The following is a 19,925-nucleotide window of genomic DNA, read 5'->3' as shown; positions in this document are numbered from 1 at the left end:
GTAAATGCATCTACTTGACTATCTTGTCATTACTTAATAGAAAAGTTGAACTACCCTTTATATAAGTAGACACTACAAGTGACAAGGATAAAGGTTAATGAATGGCTATCAGTGAAACTTCAAGGTGAGTACCTATAGTTCTCAGAAGGACGACTTGGAAAACTTAGAATCTCAACATTGTAAAAACATGGTTTCATCTGTAGTGTCTCATCTTAAAACTTTTCTTTTTTTTCCAGAGCTTATTTGCTCTGATCTTTAAAGTTAATTCCATCAGCAGCTGACTAGGATCAGCTGTGTCAGTGTGATTAATGCTGGCAACAAAGCTATAAATGCTTCAAAGGCTAATAATAAGAAAATGCATGCAAATAAGAACAACTCTTCTGTTGAAATGACCATTTGATCTGTCCATAAATCTTTAATTTTCTTTATAAATGATAATTTCCTCCATTACAGTCTCTAAAACATTTTGAAAGGTTAAAAAAAAGAATGACTTGTGACTGAGGGGAAAAAGCATTGCTCCTTCGTCAGTAACTAAAAGCAGCAGAAGATGTGCTCTATAACAAAGTTCCAGGTATTGCTTTATGTGCACGTTTGTCTCAATTACACAAAAAAAACTAAGTGGCTTGTGGGATTTTTATTTTTTTTTTTAAATCATGAATTTGGATTTGATTATGTATCCATACAAACACTTGACTCATGTTAGGATTTAACACATTGGAAAAAGGACATTCTGTCTCCGGAGACCTTCCTGACCATGACAAGAATAATAACTTAAGATAATTAATATTTTTAAACAAATAATTGGTGTGGAGACTCTTGGAAAATGTACAGAACTCCGTAGAATAGATCCATCATTATTGGATATGTTAAATATACAAAATATTGCTATATTTACAGATGAGCCCCCAAAAGTCCCATTGGTACAAGTACAGACTAAAGCTTTGATTCAGCAGGACATACTGTCAGTGGTATAATCACTGTTTGACACTAGAGGGAGATGTAGCCCCGTCTCTTGCAACAGTAAAGCTCAGAAGACCCTCAGGCAAAGAAAATATACAATATTTACTCTGTTAAATGCAAAATGAGTACTTAAGAATATTAAGACCCTCACCACTAACATAAAATTCAAACGACTCCAGAAAACGAAATTTCTGAAATGAGCATCTCATCCATCCAAATCCAGTTTTTGCCTGCCACAAACAAAGACCTGCAGTAAAATTCAGTGTTGATTATGTCCTTCTCGGGTCTTCTCCAGCCTCTGCAATCATGTTGAGGACGTCGCTCCTTCAACAGTACCTGCTGTCCCACTTGTTTCCTCTGCAGCATCTGGAGTTTGAAAACGTGGACAGGATTAGTTTTGGGGTGTGCAAAAGGGTGGGACAAAAAAAACTGATTTGAATTTCAACCACAACGTGACTGTTGATTGAACGTTTGGATGGAAATATCTCATTTTGTATGGACGGATGGGAAGTTTTCTGAGCGCTTATTCCCCCTCTGGGTCAAATGTAACAACCATTGACAGTTCTTCACTTTCATTTGCTTGTATTTCTCTTACCTCTGATACTCTCTTGCTCTGCTTCCTGTCCTTCAGTTTGCACCACACCTTCACTGGTCTCAGTCCCTTTACACTTGGTTTTAGGCTTCTTTGCAACAGCTGGCGGCACCTTGGCTCCTGTCTTTGTTGACTCTGCCTCACTGATCGTCTTTGTCTCAGGAGAACTCTCAATGTTCTTCTGTTTGGTTTCCTTGTCCTCCATCACATGCTTTGTTTCAATCACCACCTTCTTGTTGCTCTTGGAGAAGATAAAGCTGGCAGTGCTAGTAGGGGATTTAGGGAAGCCCGGAGAGTGCAGGCTTAGGTGAGATGAAGAGTTCTCTTTTGATCTGGCTGCTGTCCTCAGACGGATGGCCTCCTGCAGGTTCATGGAGGGAGAAATGGTGGGAGGAGACTTTTTCACAGGGGAAACAGATGTGGATGAAGATTCAGATGAAACCACAATAGACGGGGACTTGGGCAAAGTTGGCTGGGAGGTATCAACGACGGGTGGAGAAGCAGGTGTGGTAGAGATCATAATCAGAGATCTTCTAATGGGCTTCTGAGGAGCCTCACTGCTGTATGATGAGGTTGGGACGTGATTGCTGGGCTGTTGTTGGTTCATTGTGACCTCGGGCTCGGGTTGCTGTTGAGATTCAGGGCGTTCAGGGCTGCTGTTGACTGAACGCAGCTTGACCATTTGCAGGAGTGAGGGGGTGAAAACGGGAGTAGGTTCCTCATTTGCAACGGGAGCAGAGGTCTGTTCTTGAGCTTCAGGGGGTTCGGGGCTGCTGTCGACCGACTGCAGCTTCACCACGTGCAGGAGGGAGGGGGTGATGCTGGGAGCAGGCTCAACAGCTGAAGAGATCTTCTCTTGGCTTTGGTTTTCTGTGCTCAGAGAACTAGACTGCTTAATGCTGGCATGACCCTGATCTGGCAAAGGTGGGGGCAAAGGAACACTAATAGGTGGCAAAGAAGCAGGTTCTTCAGCATCTTTTAGTAAAGGTGAGTTTCTAAACTCAGATGGAGGTGAAGGAGGCGCCTCATCTGTTGCTGGATAATCAGTTGTCTGAGACAGCTCTGAACGTTGGGGGAGAGGTTCTATTGGAGGTGTAGGTGGAATACTTTGAGGAGGCGTGAGAATACTGTTAGATGAATCCATGTTACTCTCAGGCTCCAGAGGGATGTTCTCTTGTGGTGGATCAATCTGCTCCGATGGATGGAGCTGTGATGGCAGGGGTGGTGGTGGAGGAGGAATACTTTGTGGTGGCATAAGCTTACTCTCAGGTGCTGCCTCCTCAGCAGACTGAGAGGCTTCTTCACAGGGCAGAGGGGAAACCTCTACAACCAGAGGAGGGGTGACTTCTGTAACTGGTGAAGGACATACTACTGTAACCAGTGGCGGGACTTCTTGATGGACAAGAGTGGTGGATTGTTTGGGCTTCAAAGGAGGGGGTGGTGGAGAAACTTCTTTTAGTGGCAGAGAGACTTTTTCAGTCGTAGGAGCCACGACTGCTGTTTTTGGTGCAAGGGGAGCTGTATAAGGTGGGGGAGGAGGGATATTCAGGGTGGTAGGCGCCATCTCCTGAGCAATATGGTGCTTCTGTGGTTCAGCCCCTGCGATTACCTTGACACTTTCTGCTCCCCCTCCGTGTTTAACGGACACAGTTGCACAAGATAAGTCATTACCAAGAAGGGACTGCTTTGGTGGTACCTGAACAGGCAAGACTAGCACCTCCTGACCAAACATTGGTGGTGGTGGAAGAGGGAGATCTATCTCATCAGGTCCATTGCTGCCAACTTGCGCCATGGGTGGAGGTGGCGGGGGCCAGGACGACTCGGGGGATACAACTTGTACAGTTGTGCCAGAAGCAGCTTCAGTGGTCAGTCTGGTGAGGGGCTGGGAAGGATGATGCGCCACAGATGAAGATGGCGATGGAGAAATGCGCACTAATGAAGCAACAGGTGATGTGTCAATCTTAGTGTTCACCTCTGTAGGTCTGGTGGATGTGTTCTGACCCTCTTCAATTCTCTTTGCTGCCAGCGTTTCCTCACGTTTCTCTACGGTCTTGACTAACATCCCATTCAACATATCACATACTCTGACTATCTCATTTTTATCATTTCCTTTCAAATCTCCATTCTGAACTAATCTATCAGCATTCTCCTTGTGAATCTCTTCATTCAAAGTCCTACTTTCTTGAACTTTCATTGACGGCGGCACATTTATTGATCCATTCACGGTGTCCACTGTTACTGTTGGATTCTTGTGTTTTCTCTCTCCCTCCAAGCTCTTCACTGAGCCCTCTGTAGATACAGAGGGGGGCAGCCTCTGTTGTCTCCTGTCCTTTGGATTCTTCTTTATGATGGCCTGTATGTTGTCCGGAGCTGGAGGTCCCAAGAGCAATTCAAATGTACGCTTATTATGAGCCCATACCTCGGGGGGAGGAGGTGGAGGAGCGTGGACTTTGGGTGGGGGAGGGATGTTGAAGAGCTCTCTCAAGGTTCGTACAGAGGGGCTGATGCTGTCGACTAAATCAGGTTTAGGCTCAGCTGTGATTTCAGTCTTTTCACAAATCTCTGGCTTTGTTTGAGGGGATGGAACAGAAGTGGACCCATGAAATAACATGTGAAGCTTCGCTAAGAAGCCCTTCTTATGCTTCGGAGATGAGCTGTGAGGCTGTTTAGAAATGGGGGATGTCCCATCTTGGCTGGAGTAGCCACTGGATGGGGAGACTACTTTGTCGAGTTTATTCTCCTGAAGTGGTTCCTGCTTCTCATGTGAAGCTTCTTTGGACACAGTTTCTCCATTATTTTTAACATCCTCTCTCTTTGGTTCTTGCAGTTGAGATTTCAGGAGACTAAATGAGACAGAGGCAGTTGAGTCTTCCAGAGAACTGGTGTCTGCATGGTAGCCAGGGCTGTCAACTCTTATGGAGGGCATCGGAGATGATGCAAGTTTGTTCTTTTCATTTTCCTCACTTGGTGCTGAGGTGCTATGCAGAGAGGATTCTCCTGGACTGATCCTAGCCTCTGCCAGATCTCGCGACCGTCGTTTCATCCTATTGTGGAGGGAATAGGAGCGGCTTGGAGGAGGTGGAGCCCTTTTGGGCTTGATGACAGAGAGGCTACGAACAAACTGTCCATCTTTCTCAACCTTGTCTTCCTTAATAATCAGCTTGCCATTAGAGGTGCCGTTGGTGGTGAAATTGGAGGAATTATTAATAACCTTGCCCTGCTTAGCAGAAGCATCCTGATCCTGAGACATCCTCTGTCTGGGGGTGCTGCTACTAGAGATAGTTGAAGAGTCTGATACCAAGGTCTCTGAAGATTCAGAATTGCTCCAACAGGAGCTGTCGGACACATTGGGAATGTTGTAGCGGGACACAGAGGTGATGTTTGAAGAAATGGTTCTGGATGAAGAGGCTCTTGAAGAGGCGCGGGAAGGAGCTGGGCTGGACAGCACCAGGCTGCTCTTGCTGACAGTGCGCACACTGCTACGACTCCGTCCACGACTGATTTCCACCACCTCAATGGAGGGTGGCAGCACAGCATTGGGAATGATTTTTGACAGGTAAGCAGCCTGGGGGGACATGGACATAACAGGGCTGGGTGGCTGCTGCTGGAAGCTTGAGGCAGTAGTCATCCAGGGTACCGCCAAAGACCGGGGTCTCTGCCCACCTTCCAAGTGAGGACCCAGACGATGCAGCAGGGCCAGGTCATCCCTATGACCAGCATGGGTGGCACCAAGCAGCTTGAGTTTGTCTTTGCTGAGTGGCATGGTGATGTTAGTAGCTTGGAGACTGGCACCAGCTTCTTTTGCTGACTCTGCAGCATACTGTGGCCCATCAGAGGTATGGCTGGTGTCAGTTTCACCGTTGTAAAACTGCTCCTCATCCAGTCTCTGAGTCCGTGCCCAGGCAGCTCTGTCCAGGCCTGATTGAAAACAAGAGTAATTAGTACAAGTTGACATGAATAATTAAGAAATTAGAACTATTTTCTTATAGAAATAATTAGTTTGCAAAGAATATGTCAAAGGCAGATGTCTTTTGCAATTTACACATTCAAAAGCTCAGCAGCATACCCAGTTCTTTCTGAACATGTTTTGGGATCCCCACAACGGTCTTTCTGTGTCTTCTCCCTGTCCTGGCCTTTTTTGACTTTTTCCCAGAGTTTAATGGTCTGAATGTTGATCCTGGACAGAAATAAATACATGTGAGAGGAGGATGTTAACAATCAACAGGCATTTATGGTAAATCAGTATTTAATCTGAATCCATCTACAGATTATGTTTAATGGTTTTGTCTTAAATATCTAAGAATCTTAAAGATAAATTTACACTTAATATTCCAGTGAGCTAAGTAATGTATACAAATGGGTTGTTTTATTGACACTGCATTATCATATATTAAAAATCTTCATTAAATCCTTAAATTTCAAACAAAGTAATGGATTGTTTCAGCTGTAAATGTTTCATACAAGTGTGGAATATGTTGTACGAGAGGATATAAATGATGCTTTATCTGACGGTCAAGTCACCTTGCCGGGTCAGTCCAGAGCGGGAAGATCTCGTGGACACTGATGATTGCATGGAGACAACAGAGGATGAGTCAGGAATGGTGCTGTCTGTCACAAACCCGCCGCTGTCCCCATCTGTTTGGACAGTCACACTTGACTGCAGCAAAAGGAGAAAAATATTTATAGTGGAAAACAAATCACTTCTACTAATAATGAATATTTCTTGTGTGTGCAGAACTTACAATGGTGCTTTCATTATCCCGGTACTCTACCCCATTATTGGTTTCTGCAATGAGATAACATTTAAGAGTCCACATTCACAGCAAATTCTGAGCAGTAATATATTCTTCAGTGCACAGCATCTTCATCAACATGCAGACAGTTATAAACAGCTGTAATTTAGTTTACAGGTGTACAAAGTGTATCACAAGAGTGCTTTTATACCTTCCTGCTGCATCATTTTCAATCCTTCCAGGGCCTCACTGTGGAGATCCTCCAGGTACTTGGGTCTGCTGCTCTCAATGAACACATTCTCCTGGAGCAGCGGGGGTGCTGGGGTCTTGTCGTCATCACCCCGCTTTGGGACAGCTGGAAGCAAAGAAGGGAGAGGAGGGATCAGCCTGGATCAACTCAAAGCTCTGTGTTACAGTTACAGTAGTTAGGGGTTTAGGGGGGCATGTGAACAGCAGGAGAGCATTCAGGTGTCTGTCAGGGACATTTAAGACCAGGAATTGTAAATTAGTTTGGAGGTTAACACATCCGAGTACTAATCAAATGCGCTGAACTTATTTTTATTTTATGTGGGATTAAACTCCTGTGACTGGGATTATCATATAAAAATCTACCATCAGCAACATATGCTGACATATTTTCCAGCCCAAGTATCACTTAATGAGGACATTTGTTATATTGCCGTCACAGCCAATAACCCTGACAGTACAGCAATGACAATTACCAAGAGCTAATTAGAAAATACCTGAAATATCAAGGATGCAATCTATGAACATTTGATTAGAATAACAGAGTCAGACAAGATTAAATAAAATAATCATAATGATGTATTGTTTGCCATGTGGTGTGATATATAAGGTGCTCTCACACTTCCAGGGAGTAGTCTGGGATCAGCGGTCTGTAAGCCTGCCACAATGCTTTTATGTAATAATGACAACTGCTCTACATTTAGCTTCTCTTCTGTCTTTATGATCTCTGTAAGAACAAGCTGGAATTAGCTTCAATAGCCACATGCTTCATGACTGCTGCCAATTTTTTCTTTATTCTTCTGTAACAGCATTATACACTGAACTGACACTTGTCCTTTTTCTGCCCTGTGAATCACAGCATCTTATATGTCAGCAGAGTAAACACTACAAACGGACAGTGGTTTGCAAGTGGTTTATAGGGACTATAGCTTTACTGCCATCTAAGGCGAGCCTGTTCCTCCTGCCTCTTCTGGTTAAACATGAATAATAAAGATGTTTCACCATCCTGAGCAGGGCGATTGACTTGACTCATGAACAAATAAGACCAAACAACTTAAGCAAGTGATAAATGTGGTTTAAACTCACCTTTCCTTTTTAAAACTGTTGGAAAGCAGTACAAGTTAGAGCTTGAGTTATTAGTCAGGAGCACCACCATTGCCTCTCTTATATCTTATAAAAGTGACCAAAAGTCCACCAAAAATAAGCTCAAGTTGTGTTGAAAGAAAAAAAACCTGGGAAAAAAATCTGCTTTAAATTGTCTGCAGTCAATCAGTTGAATAAACATCCCGGAACAAGCATGATCAGATTGTTTTTGATCAAGCTGTTATTGTCAGTATACGTCCAAGCATAGCAGAAAATGCCTCTGCAGCCAATAGACAGTCAGAGCTCAGACGCTAATCCTCAGCAGCCTAATTCCTACCACCCCTTTCTACTATCAAACAGATACCCAGCATCTCACTGTTGCTCCCCATCTGCAGGCATACTTGCCCCAGATTGGTCAGTCAGGACTCAGATCGAACTGATATCAAACGTAAACATCACGGGAAAGAAGGAGCAAGGGATTGTCAGGGATTTAAGGTACAAGTGCGTCACGGGTACACTGAGCAACAACTTAAGCTCTGTAAATAAATAACACCCCACAGCTTTGTTAACACATATATCATTTTCACTACAGAAATGTAATAATATGGTCAATTTCCCTACTTTCTCATACTTCATCAAGAGGCAGATAACTGTACTGTTTTGCCACAAGGGGGAGTAGGTGAACTAAACTGATCCACATCTAAAACTAGATTAAAAACATGTTTTAAAACAGGCCTACAGTTCCAGAGCACATGGTTCCACATGTGGATAAAAAAAACTTCCCTTTTTGTTTAGTTAAAAAAAAAAAAAAAAATCAGTCTGTTAACATGCAGCCAGAATACTGCAAATGACTGATATAATGAGAAGCCTGAAAACCTTTTAAACTCGCTGCAGAGTCAAACGTCTGCTGTTGTGAGTGTGTCAGCTTTTCTCTTTTGACAATCATTCCTGATCCAGACACTTCAAACTCATCTGTGGCGACCGTAGGGTTTGTTCACTTCTTTGTGTGCTGAGCAGACATGACATGGAATGTATGACATCTGAGCAAATGGAAAACATTCCCATGGTTGTGATCCTAGCAAGAGTGAGTCAGACAAAAGCAGTTTACTTTAAAAAAAAAGAGAGAAAATAAATCAACGACATGTGGTGCCAGAATCCAGTAACAAGTCAAAAAGGAACACAAGTTTAACAGGATTGGCTGCTAGTCAAAGCCTCTGCTTGCATTTGTAAACAGAGAGCTGATGAGCATATGTGAAGCTAAGTCAGTCTAGCACAACACTTATCTAGATACCATGACAGTACAGACTTAACTGGAGAAGCTTGTAATGACGGGTGGGGCATGACTGCCTTTTAACAAGGGGCCCACATTATCTCTGGTTCTGAATTCACTTTGTAATTATGTCCATATTAATGACACCATCTGTCACTGCTAGACTGTGCAAAAGCTGGAGGTATTAAAAGAGAGGCCGTGATTATATATGAACCCTAAACCGACGTTTACAGCTCGGATTTGAATGCTAAACCGGACCATTTCACTGAAGGTTCAGACTTCAGCCTCCAAAGAGGGAAAAACAATATTAGAAAAAAATAAATAAATAAATAAAGCCCCCCCTCCCCGTCAACTCAAGTGGAGGGGATTATACAATCTTATTACATGTAAATAAAAGTGGATTGCATCAATAAAAAGTGTAAACAAAATCATATTTAGTTACACACATGGCGATGGAGAGAGTTTGTGGCATAAAAGAAATGCTACTTATGGCCATCCGCTCTATGTTAGGAACAGTGTTCTGTGAGATGTTTCAATAATAGTATGAAATAGTAAAGGGAAACAATAATAAAGGGAATAAAATGTATTAAAAATAATCTAAACATTTTCTTAAAATTAATGCTTTTTTTTTGGTTAACCTTAAAGTAATTTTAAGCAGAAATATTAAATATGCTTGTCATTAATCCATTCAAATTTCTTTTGTTATCTTCTGTTGATATGTTGGCAGTGATCTTTAGTGAAGAATAAATGGAAGCAAGACTGTGTAAGAGAGCAGCGGTGGTGGGTGGGGGGGGGCAGGCCTCGTTGATGAGACCAACTACAGAAGAAAGGAAACCGTTGTGGCGTGAGGTTTGGTCCTGATGGACTGCGGTCTTCTCCCAGACGGGAGTGAATCAAAAAGTTTGTTGTGACAATCTTTCCTGCCTAGAATGTAGATATCCTAGTGAGACGGCAGACTGCATTTGATCAGTTTCTCAGAAGACTAAATAACACATTGCAGTTTGCCTTTATCCTCAGCATCAACATAGACACACTGGCACTGATGTGGGAATCAAACAATGCACCACACACACCTCTCGCCTCTGCCCTAACTTGCCCCTTTTCTTGTTTTGCACAAACAGTCAGATAACCATGCAGAGACGATCTGTGCAGCTCTGAGCGGGCTTAAGCTTCTCTAAGCAGCACACGTCTAACCAAATGCTTTATGGAAAAAGGGCTGAAAGCTCACTGTTTTGAAAACTGAAGTATGACAGACAGACAGACAAGTTAATGCATCCTGCTCAAAGCTTGTGTGCTTCATTGACTGTTTTCACGCTCTTGGTGTTCACTGAATTAAATATAAACACATATATCACAGCTGAAAAGAAAAAAAGAAAAAAAAGCATGGTGAGACAATAACCACGATCCAGGTAACAGATATGCTGGCGTCATGTGGCAGGGTAACACTCTACATCACTGTCAGACGACACAATTGGTACACCAGGAAACCAGCATGTATCAGATTCCTCTAAAACATACACATTACTTTGCAGGTGGTCCCTTTTCAAACTATCATTAATATCATCACGCAAGTTTACATCTTGAGCCTCCCCACTGTCTTAATCTATCTTTTCACATCATTTGAAGATCAAGGAGGAGCAAACTCAGTGCCAGCTTCATGACGTCAATATCCCTGTTTAATAGGCTTAGTCAAACAAATCGAATCAAATTAGAAAATGTGCAGGACAGTGGAAAATATTCAGGCCTGCTAGTGCCCACTTCACGAGATATGTCACAGGCTCCTGCTTTATGTGGCAACAGAAAATAAGCAAGACTGGAATTACCACCTCACCTGTGTCTGCTAACCCGACGAGTTGCTTTTTCTTTACACAGAAAGTTTGTGGGAATGCATTAAAAGTGTATTTACATCTGGTCACAAAAGCTGATTCTAAAAGAACTTTTAGAATCACCCATGAAAATAGATAATTCCTTATATATGAAAGTTTTTGCAGACGCTGCAGATTCTAAAAAAAAAGTGGGCGCCTCACACACATTTTCAACCCAGTAGCACAGAATATCATTTTAATTTCAGAGGGGCTCTATCAAATCAGATCTTCACAGTTTGTGGACGTGTATCATGATACCAACAAAGAAGATTCCACAGGATCTCAGAAAAAAAGGGAGTAAGGGAAAATATTACAAAACCTTTTCTAAAGAGTTTGGACTCCTCCAATCGACAGATTAATTCTGAATTTGACCAGCAAGCACCAGATGAAAGCGTCAGGACATGCGTCAGTAAAGTGAACCCCAGGAGAAAGTGAGACATGCATCACACAGGTCATCTGACTGAAGAAGGTTGAAGAAGCATAAATTAAATTGATTGGAATAACAAATACAAAGTCAGTCAAGTAATTCAACATCGACAACAGTTTGATTTGTTCTCTTTGTCTACTTTAAGAACTTGTAAAAAAAACATGAAGTTTATGGTCATATTAAGGCCGACAGAGAACTCCAAAGAGTTTCCAAATTTTCAAGCAGCCCTGTTGTTAATCTACAAAAAACGCAGAGACAGACCATGTTTGTCAGTTCATTACTACATCATCTTAACCAAACTAGCAGCAAGGCTCAAGGCTGGCCCATATTTTGGTATGATTTAAATATTGAATTTCCAGGAAACTGGTTGCATTAACTACTGGCTACTGGATTAATGTTCCCCAGAGGATAAAGCCCGATAACTTAGTGAACCCCGAACATTTTCGTCTTGCATGGTTTTCAAAGAGGGTAAGATTCTGAATGTATGCAATACTTTGTCTTATTGCCAGATGCAGGTAAACCTAATGTAATTATCTATCAGCCTCAGCTGATCCATGTATTACTTGCTCACGGGCAAGTGTTCGCATGAACTCAAAGTAAGGAAAGATGGCTTCACTTTAGCTCAGTGCTATAAACCAGCTTCACAGAGCTGTGACATGGCTGTGGTCTATTGTTTGTTATTCGATGCCTTCCACATCGATGAAATGGTAGAGCCTCCCTGACATCACCGTGCTGATGTAAACTGTCTAAGTGGGTCTATTATACACAAGCATAGCTCAGGCTTAACATGGCTCCAGTCCTAACATTTATCCAGAAAGAACAGTTTGTTCTCAAGAGAAGAAAATTGCATTGAAATCCAGCAGCGTGTCGGCCTTTATTCAGCTTTGCAGCACCAGTGAGTTAAAACCAACAGAGTTATCTTTAACAAGACTATCACAAGTGTCTGCTGTCTACCATTGATAACAAAACTGCAGAAGCCATGAGCGGTGACCAACAAAAGTCCAAGCACATGTTTCTCAGCCTCTCTGTAGACCTGCCTGCCACAGTGCGTTGGCAAACATTTTGCTTTCATGACATGAGCCTGTGCAGCTGGTGCAAAGCCACAGTAATGTATCTGCTATCTTGACAATGAAACAATGTATGATTTCATAAACGGTAACTGTTCCTTTTGGCTGTTCTGCCAAGTTCAATAACACTGACACCAAACCTTAGAACACTACAATGAATAAAAGGAAGTTAATCAAGTGAAACTCGAGAGTATAATTCAAATGGGACTAGAGGGCAAACTGGAACTTTTCATAAACCTCTTCAATATTTGAGTGACCTAAATACGTTCACCTCTGTCATTTGGATGTGGTGATTCTTCACTTGTTGTATTAAAGTTCTATTAAACGCTTTAAAAAGCCTGTGATTACAAATGAGCACTTGCATAACTGTTTACTTTACACGCAGCCAAGTCTCATAGTGCTGGCATCAACTTGCTAACTCGTGTTAGCTTGAGCTGTTCTGAGACTGAGACTGATTTTTAGATACCAGTATTCTGGTCCTGAGGTGCCAAAGTTATCACAAAAAAACAAACTCATCCTTGTTCCACTGTAGTGTTTGAATCTACAAAAACACACACCAAAATCAACAAGTAGATCTTTTTACATAAAAAGCGAAGTGATGAGAGCATATTTCAGAGGGACACCTCACACTGAGGCAACAGTGTACAAAATGGTAGCTGATTACATTCTGCCTTGAAATGTAGAGAATTAAACTCTATCACAAGTAACTTCCCAAAACTGTTTCCTTGCCTTTGACAGTTATTGAACCCACAAAAGTGACATATTAGCTGTGCATTTTTACAGCAATATCATTTTTCAGTTAACTGGTCAAAGGCTGAAGTCACCTTTGGCTCTTACAGCCCTGCAGTCAGAAAAATACATTTCTATTGAAATTTCTGTGACGCAGATAGTCGAGAGCTAGTGGAGGGGTGGCAGAAAAGCCCAGTCTGCTCTGATTGGTCAGGTCCACCGGGCTGAGAGGGCAGCACCCACTTTTCCTAATCCACTCTGGCACCTTTATTAATATTCACACAAACTGTTTCAGAGGATGGGAAATTACTTTATACCTGTGAGAGCAGGTTGAGTCATTGTTGGGCCATGTAATGACATGTAGGCAGAAGAAAATCCTTTAAGAGAATTTGATTTGAAAAGAATTTTGATCTTAAGGGGACTTGAATCCCGTTCATTTCTCCTTAACCTGTAACCTGGACAAATGTGTACATGAAGAAAAAACTATCAATTAAGGTAACATAACTAAACACCTAGTTACAGTGCGTTTCCTGCTTGATACAGGAGGAGGAAGAAAGTGACTGACATAATTTACCCTCAGTTAACCGTGTATAGATTTTTATCTACACAGGGAAGTTCAAGACACGGTTCGTTGACTGTGATCTTAAGGCTCTGCATGCAGAAAATGAGATAAATAAGTGAGGAATAAGGGATAACAACATGGAAAAGGAAGTTGAATGTCAGCAGATTTTCTAGTTTGTCAACACAAATAATTTAATCATTTAAATCCCCACCAAGTCCTGACTGACAGAGCGGCAATATACAAATATAACAATAATCGTGGAGAGTTAACCAGTGTTTTGAATTTCTGAATAGTTCTATATAATTCATTCCAGTATTTCCCAAATTTTCCACTTTCTGCTAAATTCAATTTAGCAGAATTCACATACAGTCAAACCTGGTTATAAAACCATAAAATCTGCAAATCTGTTGGACGACTGAATCAAAATGAATGTCTTCAGCTGCAGTTTGGTGCTACTCAAACATCTTAACTGACAGGGTTTTACACCACAATGCAAAAAATGCAGCAAAGCAGGAGATACAGTCAGTTTGTTCAGGATTACCAATCCTACTTCTGGTAAGTAGTATCATTAACCGATTTTTCAACAAAGGAAGTCAAATTAAATGGGTCAAATGTCGTGGTTCTGGCATGCAAGCGAAACACAAACACAAAGGCCTCCCTATTTCTAGCTTCCTCAAAGAAATATCTAAAAGATCAGGAATGCGAAGAATCTCTCAGGGAGTGTTTTTTAGCGAACAGGTGACCTTATGAGCATACCTTGTTAGGACTGTATGACCAAATAACTCTTAAACAAGCTTGCTTACAATAAAATAGAGGGGAATTCTTCTTAAAGTAACTGGAAGTAGATAAACCTGTAACCTGCTTTTTGGCCAAGACAAAACAAAACAGAGTCACAAGAAAGGACAATGCAGAATTAATGCCTTTACCATAATGAAAAGTCCAGGACGACAGAGTTCATGCTTCAGCACAGAACTGCATGAGCTGCGTTTACAAAAATGTATTCTCATAAGAGCAAACGGTAAAATGAAACTACACAGGGTGCAGATGATCAGTTTGACAGGGAATCTGGGTCAACCTGCACTTTCATCTTTAAGTAAAACTGAAAACAAGTTTAAGCTTCTGATGTGTTGACGGGAGGTTGCTTTTTCGCATAATATACCTTTTTTTCTTGCTGATCTTTGACATTTTCAGTAATAAGATCAGAAATCATTACAAAAGTATTCATATTTCTAAAGGATTTTTACAAAAATCCAGTACATGAGTTTAATACTGTGGCATTTGTACTCCTTTAGGTCAACCTTTATAAAATAAATAAATAAATAAATAAAATATGCACCAAAATCGTTTTAAAAAATTAAGTTGCTGTATAATGTTTCCCTAAGAATATATCCATTTGTAGCTGGGATAGGCTGCAGCCCCATTCTCTTTGTAATATACACTACCTCGCTGGCTGTGCCACAGTTTTAGCACAAATTTGCCTCTTTTCACATTTCGATTCTGGATCATCGGCAGAAAAAATAACTCCAAAAAAAAAACAAGACATCTTCATTAAACCACCGCTGTTCCGTTTTGGTAATTCACACATGTCAGACTTACAAACAGAGCCGGCTTGCCCTCATACACCTTCCTAGCTGGTTCAATATCAATAGTATCAGCAGCGGATCAACTCTGACCCGTCATGCTGCCTCGGTACTTTCACACATGCATGTAAAAGCATTTGTGAGGAGGCCTTCTGACGTTTCAACATGGATGGAGAAATGCTACCTTTAATGCTACATCTCCAAGACTGAGCTGATCATCCAAGCCAGTTATTTAATTCAACACGTTACCGCCATAAAAATGACCTCTTTCAGAATCTTCCAAATAAAGATAGTCACTCAAGTCTTGGTACGGACTGAGATTATCACTCTCCTCAACTACGGCAATGTTCTTCAAACAGGCCTCTCTGCTTACACAGTAAAACATCTACAAATGGTCAAAACCACACCAGCGTGTTTGATCAACCAAAACGAACAACTTACTGAACTTAATTGCAGCTCACCACGCGGCTGCCAGAACCAAAACTCTGAACCAAAGCTAATCTAAAATACACAGAAGCAAAGTGGAAAAAAAGTCTGTGATCAGATTGATTGAAATTTGATATTCTTTAAGGAAATCATGGGTGCCAGATTAAAGAAAAGCAGTACCATCAGACTTATCAGCACTCAGTTCAAAAGCCTGCATCTCTGGTAGGATGCAGGTGCACTAGTGTCTAAAAAACCGACAACTCGCACATCTGGAATTTGCACTGGCCTGTGTCCCAATTTTGGAATTGGGGTCTTCATATAGTTGTATCTGCACTACTTGTAGTCATTTAAATAGATTTAACACTTCATGTATACGAGAGGGATTCTTACTGCACTGAAGCTTGGATGCTTTGCCTCACTTGAAAGTCACTTTGGATAAAAGCATCTGCAACATCTGTAAATAAATCTGCTAGTATTTTCCCAATTTATCCACTGTTGCAAATGAAAAAAATAAGCAAGTCCACATTATTTAAAGCTCAGGATTGGGTAATATTTTGTATTTTTGCCAGGAAGATGTTTTCTAGAATAGTTGCTGATGATAGCTCTAGAATTATTTGTTTTATGTAATTTACAGCTTGTTTCTCTAGAAAATTTTGGAATTCTCGACTCTCAAAACATAAAGATCTGACTTTGCACACTTAGTATCCACGGTGAGCTACAGAAGAGGTCACATGACAATCTAGAGGAATCTGTAAAGCTGCTTTCAGGTCACTGTGATCACTGAGAGATAACAAAAACTTTGACATGTTATCTATTTAAATAGGATTTGCACAAACGTTCACAACACATTTCATCTCCAGAAGGTTATGTAGCATTGACTGTCAGCCTTGTATCTTGTTTTGAACACACATACTTCAGTTCAGCCTCTGGGTACCACTGTCTCAGCACAATGAGGAACAGTAAAAGTACAAGTGTAGGGAAAAACAGAACCTTCCGTACCTTCCTCACTGTAATGGTGCTGGCATGGCTTTTAATTAACTGGCGGTGTGCCCACCATACCAGACATTTAGTGGGCAGGAGGCCCCTCTGGCATCAATACAGATCATCATCTGAGGCTCAGCTGGAGGCATTCAATTTTCAGGGCAAGCGTTACACTGCTGCTGTAATAAATCTTCTTTGGTGCATTTTGGACGTAACTCAGCTGCTCCTCTGATCGGACAAAGTGTCTGGTGGGGAGTCTGCCGAGGTCTTTTGTGGCATCAACACAACTCGATAATTTCTGAGGGCTCAATAGCAGCATGCCAGGCACATAAATCACAGCTAACAGCCAGAGCTTCAGGCTTTGTAGTGATATTTCTGTAACCTCAAGGCATGCCATTTTAAAGCAACTAATATGCTATTTGAAAGAATATTTACCGTGGCTATCATCCCATCTGTGTACAACCGTTGCTTCCACCTTTTAAATAAAGCCAGAAAATGACAAATTTCTTTCATTCTTGTTGTGCACATGAGTATGAAAGAGAATAAACATTCCTGACCTCTGCCCAGTGTGGGAGTTTGCCTCCAAGTCAACCTTGGCAGAGGAGAAACCCCTTATCTCTATTCTAAGTTTGCTTTCTCAAACAAAACTCTGCTGTTGTGACCAATCGTGAGCAGCACAATAAAGTGCAAAAATTGTGTAATGGTACGACAAACACATCATTATTCAGTGCTGACGTATTTCTCAATGCATTTATCATCTACCAAATCCACCAACATGACTGAAGACATGTTGCCACATATTCATCTTCTCCTGTGGGTGCAGTTTGATGACTTGAGTCTGAATGAGTCTGGATCCCACGGAAATCCCCGACACCTTTCCCACTTGAGATCTGGGCTTCCACCATGAGAGGTCGCAGCAAAAATAAACAAGTGGAGCCTCCACTGTCTGTAAAGCTGCCACGACCATAAGAAAAGCCAAACAAAGACACGTAAAATAGCCCTGAGCAACGAAACACAGTTTTGGGATAAGCCCGAATCCACAAAACAAGGTTTTGCTTGTGTTTGTGGAATGTTTTTGTGTAACTGCATCTAGATGCGATTAATCTGGGAATAAGATGTTCGTACTGACAGTTCACATTGCTCCACATTCAATAAAATTAACAATGAGGAACAGGACTGGAATAGCACAGCCTGCTGCTATACGAATACACCTCTACAAGCTCCAACACGACCTGAAGCTCTGGGAAAAGTCTCAGTGTTGCTGCAATTTTCTTGCTAGAGTGTGAAGTCTGTTTTTTCTTAAGCACTCACTCTGTGTATGCTTTTACTACAGTTGATGACTGTGTACGCATGTGTGTACATAGCTCTTCCTGCCAGTCCTGTGCAGCCCTTCATCCTCCATTTAATCCGAGGACCTGAGAGGTAAGTGATGGTGACGCAGAAAAGAGATTTTTGCACAGCAAACAAAGAGAGCTGCAGGTCAGAAGGCGAGTAGGAAGCCAGTGTTCAAACATCCCTACGGAGAACAAACACACGTGACTGGAAGTCAGTGAGAAGGCTTTCAAACTGGTTGCCAGCACTTTATACCTACTCATATTGTCACCCAATTCACCACAGCGTCATTTGGTACATTACTTCTCAGTTTGATCCAATCCAAAATGAAGTGAGTGAAAACTCCAGCAGACCCCATTCAAGACAAAACAGTCAAACCCTTGTCTTGTGAAAAGAAGTGGTCTTACCTCAGATCAAACTGCGCTTTAAATCAGCTCATTTCTAGAGTGAAAAAACTCTCTGGACATCTCAGCTTTACAACAGGCTACAGTCAGAATCCTAAGTAAAAATTAGCTATGGTAGCACAATTTGAGACCAAGTTTTCTTTAAAACATGATTTAGAAGTGATCTGGGGAGGAAAAACAATTAAAAATGCTTGTTAGATATTTCAAAAAGGAAGAGAGAGTAAAGAAACACACTTGAAATTGCTGCAGCTCATAGTAACACTGTAACATCAGACATGACTACACACCTAAGTAAGAATCAAAGTGAGAAGCCCATTTACAAATAAATCAGTGCCACATCAAGCAAGGTGTAGCCCATGTACTGTAGATGATGACGACAGGACATTAATATGCATAATTATCATTTGAAAACAAACTTGATCACATCAAATGTATGCAGTGCAACAAAACACAAACGCTGGTTCAGACTCAGGTGTGAAAAGGCTCTTAGATGTCACAATACTATATTGTACTGCTCTCATACAGCTGCAGAAACTAATCAGGGACAAATTGATTAATCACAGGCTCCCCTGGTGCCAACTACAGAAAACCTCTGCCTCCAACAGACTCCCATTCAAAGAGTCATTATAATGTCATCAACTAAACTTACTGTTTGAGCACTGTGCTGCTGGTACTTTTGAAGAATTTCCATAATGAAGTAGCTGGCCTCAAATACCAGTACTTTCATAGCGTCGGTCTTCAAATATACTTTGGAGGGGGAAAAAATCTAACTTGGCCATAAACCAACAGGAGAGGTTATAATGGGAACGCCCATCTTTTATAAACACTCTATGGTAATAATTTACTTAATCTAACTGACAAATACCTCATTAAATAACAGTTTTGTTTTTGTCTTTTTCTTTTTGGGAAAAGCTCATTTGTTTCTTTCGTGCCAGTAAAAATGTAAATAACAGCCTTATCACATTATACAAAAAAGGTATGATATGATGATTGACACTACACATACAGAGACTCTGTATGTGTAGTGTCAATCTAGATAGCATTTCAACTCTTGATTAAATTATACACGACTGTAGTTGAAGTTAAGATTCAAACTCCTTGAAAAACACTTTGGAGAATACAGCGCTGTAGGCTCTTACCGTGGCTGTTTCCCTGTGGATGAGCCTGCCTTCCAGACTTCTGTCCTCCCTTGAATCCACCCTGATGCCTAGCGGGACGTCCATCCAAGTCCAGGTTCAGCGCAGGACCGAGACCCAGGCCCTGTCCATTAGCGCTGAGGTTCTTCCTCCTCTTACCCTTCAACCAGCTAAAAGCTCTGCCAAGAGTGCGACGCCGCTTCTTTCGGCCTCTTTTGCTGTGCTTCTCTTGGGCAAAAACTTCAACAACATCCTGGGGAAGCAGGTCCCCAAACCCCATCGAGTCACGGTTGGACATGACTGAAAAAGAAGAAAAAAACAGACATTACATTTAAATCCTCATCTTAAGCACGAAAGATACATGATTTAATACTGGATTTTTCCCATGATTCCTAACCTATTGTAAGGCCACTGCTTTTCTTCATGCCAGTATCAAAATAAATTTTGATTAAAAAGCAGACATAATGTTGGCTTTATCTCTTGTTGAAGTAATGGCGTCATAGTGTGCAAGTAGAAGCACTGAATCAAAACA

The 19,925-nt window shown here is 41.4% G+C and overlaps 1 protein-coding gene across 1 annotated transcript; it reads right to left on the bottom strand.

The window, feature by feature from the left end:
- Nucleotides 1–631: 631 nt before the first annotated feature.
- LOC140270323 (uncharacterized) lies at nt 632–19,693 on the bottom strand. The gene is made up of 7 exons (XM_072365455.1): nt 19,397–19,693; nt 6,497–6,640; nt 6,295–6,338; nt 6,074–6,209; nt 5,619–5,729; nt 1,556–5,470; nt 632–1,326 (listed from the first exon to the last, which is right to left on the bottom strand). Exons 1-7 carry the CDS (start codon nt 19,689–19,691, stop codon nt 1,265–1,267), a joined length of 4,707 nt encoding a protein of 1,568 aa, XP_072221556.1. The 5' UTR covers nt 19,692–19,693; the 3' UTR covers nt 632–1,264.
- Between the last annotated feature and the right edge of the window lie 232 nt (nt 19,694–19,925).

Source organism: Leuresthes tenuis, unplaced genomic scaffold, assembly GCF_036924035.1.
Source record: "Leuresthes tenuis unplaced genomic scaffold, fLeuTen1.0.hap1 SCAF_15, whole genome shotgun sequence".
NCBI lineage: Eukaryota > Metazoa > Chordata > Actinopteri > Atheriniformes > Atherinopsidae > Leuresthes > Leuresthes tenuis.
The sequence above is the reverse complement of the archived record's forward strand: the minus strand, read 5'-3'. Positions and strand labels throughout refer to the sequence as shown.

Excerpts from the sequence above, each read along its gene's own strand:
- LOC140270323 (XM_072365455.1), bottom strand. The coding sequence starts at position 19,691 with ATGTCCAACCGTGACTCGATGGGGTTTGGGGACCTGCTTCCCCAGGAT. Across the intron at positions 6,339-6,496 it reads GAAAATGATGCAGCAGGAAG|AAACCAATAATGGGGTAGAG; the intron begins GTATAAAAGCAC and ends ATCTCATTGCAG. Across the intron at positions 5,730-6,073 it reads CTCTGGACTGACCCGGCAAG|GATCAACATTCAGACCATTA; the intron begins GTGACTTGACCG and ends ATTTCTGTCCAG.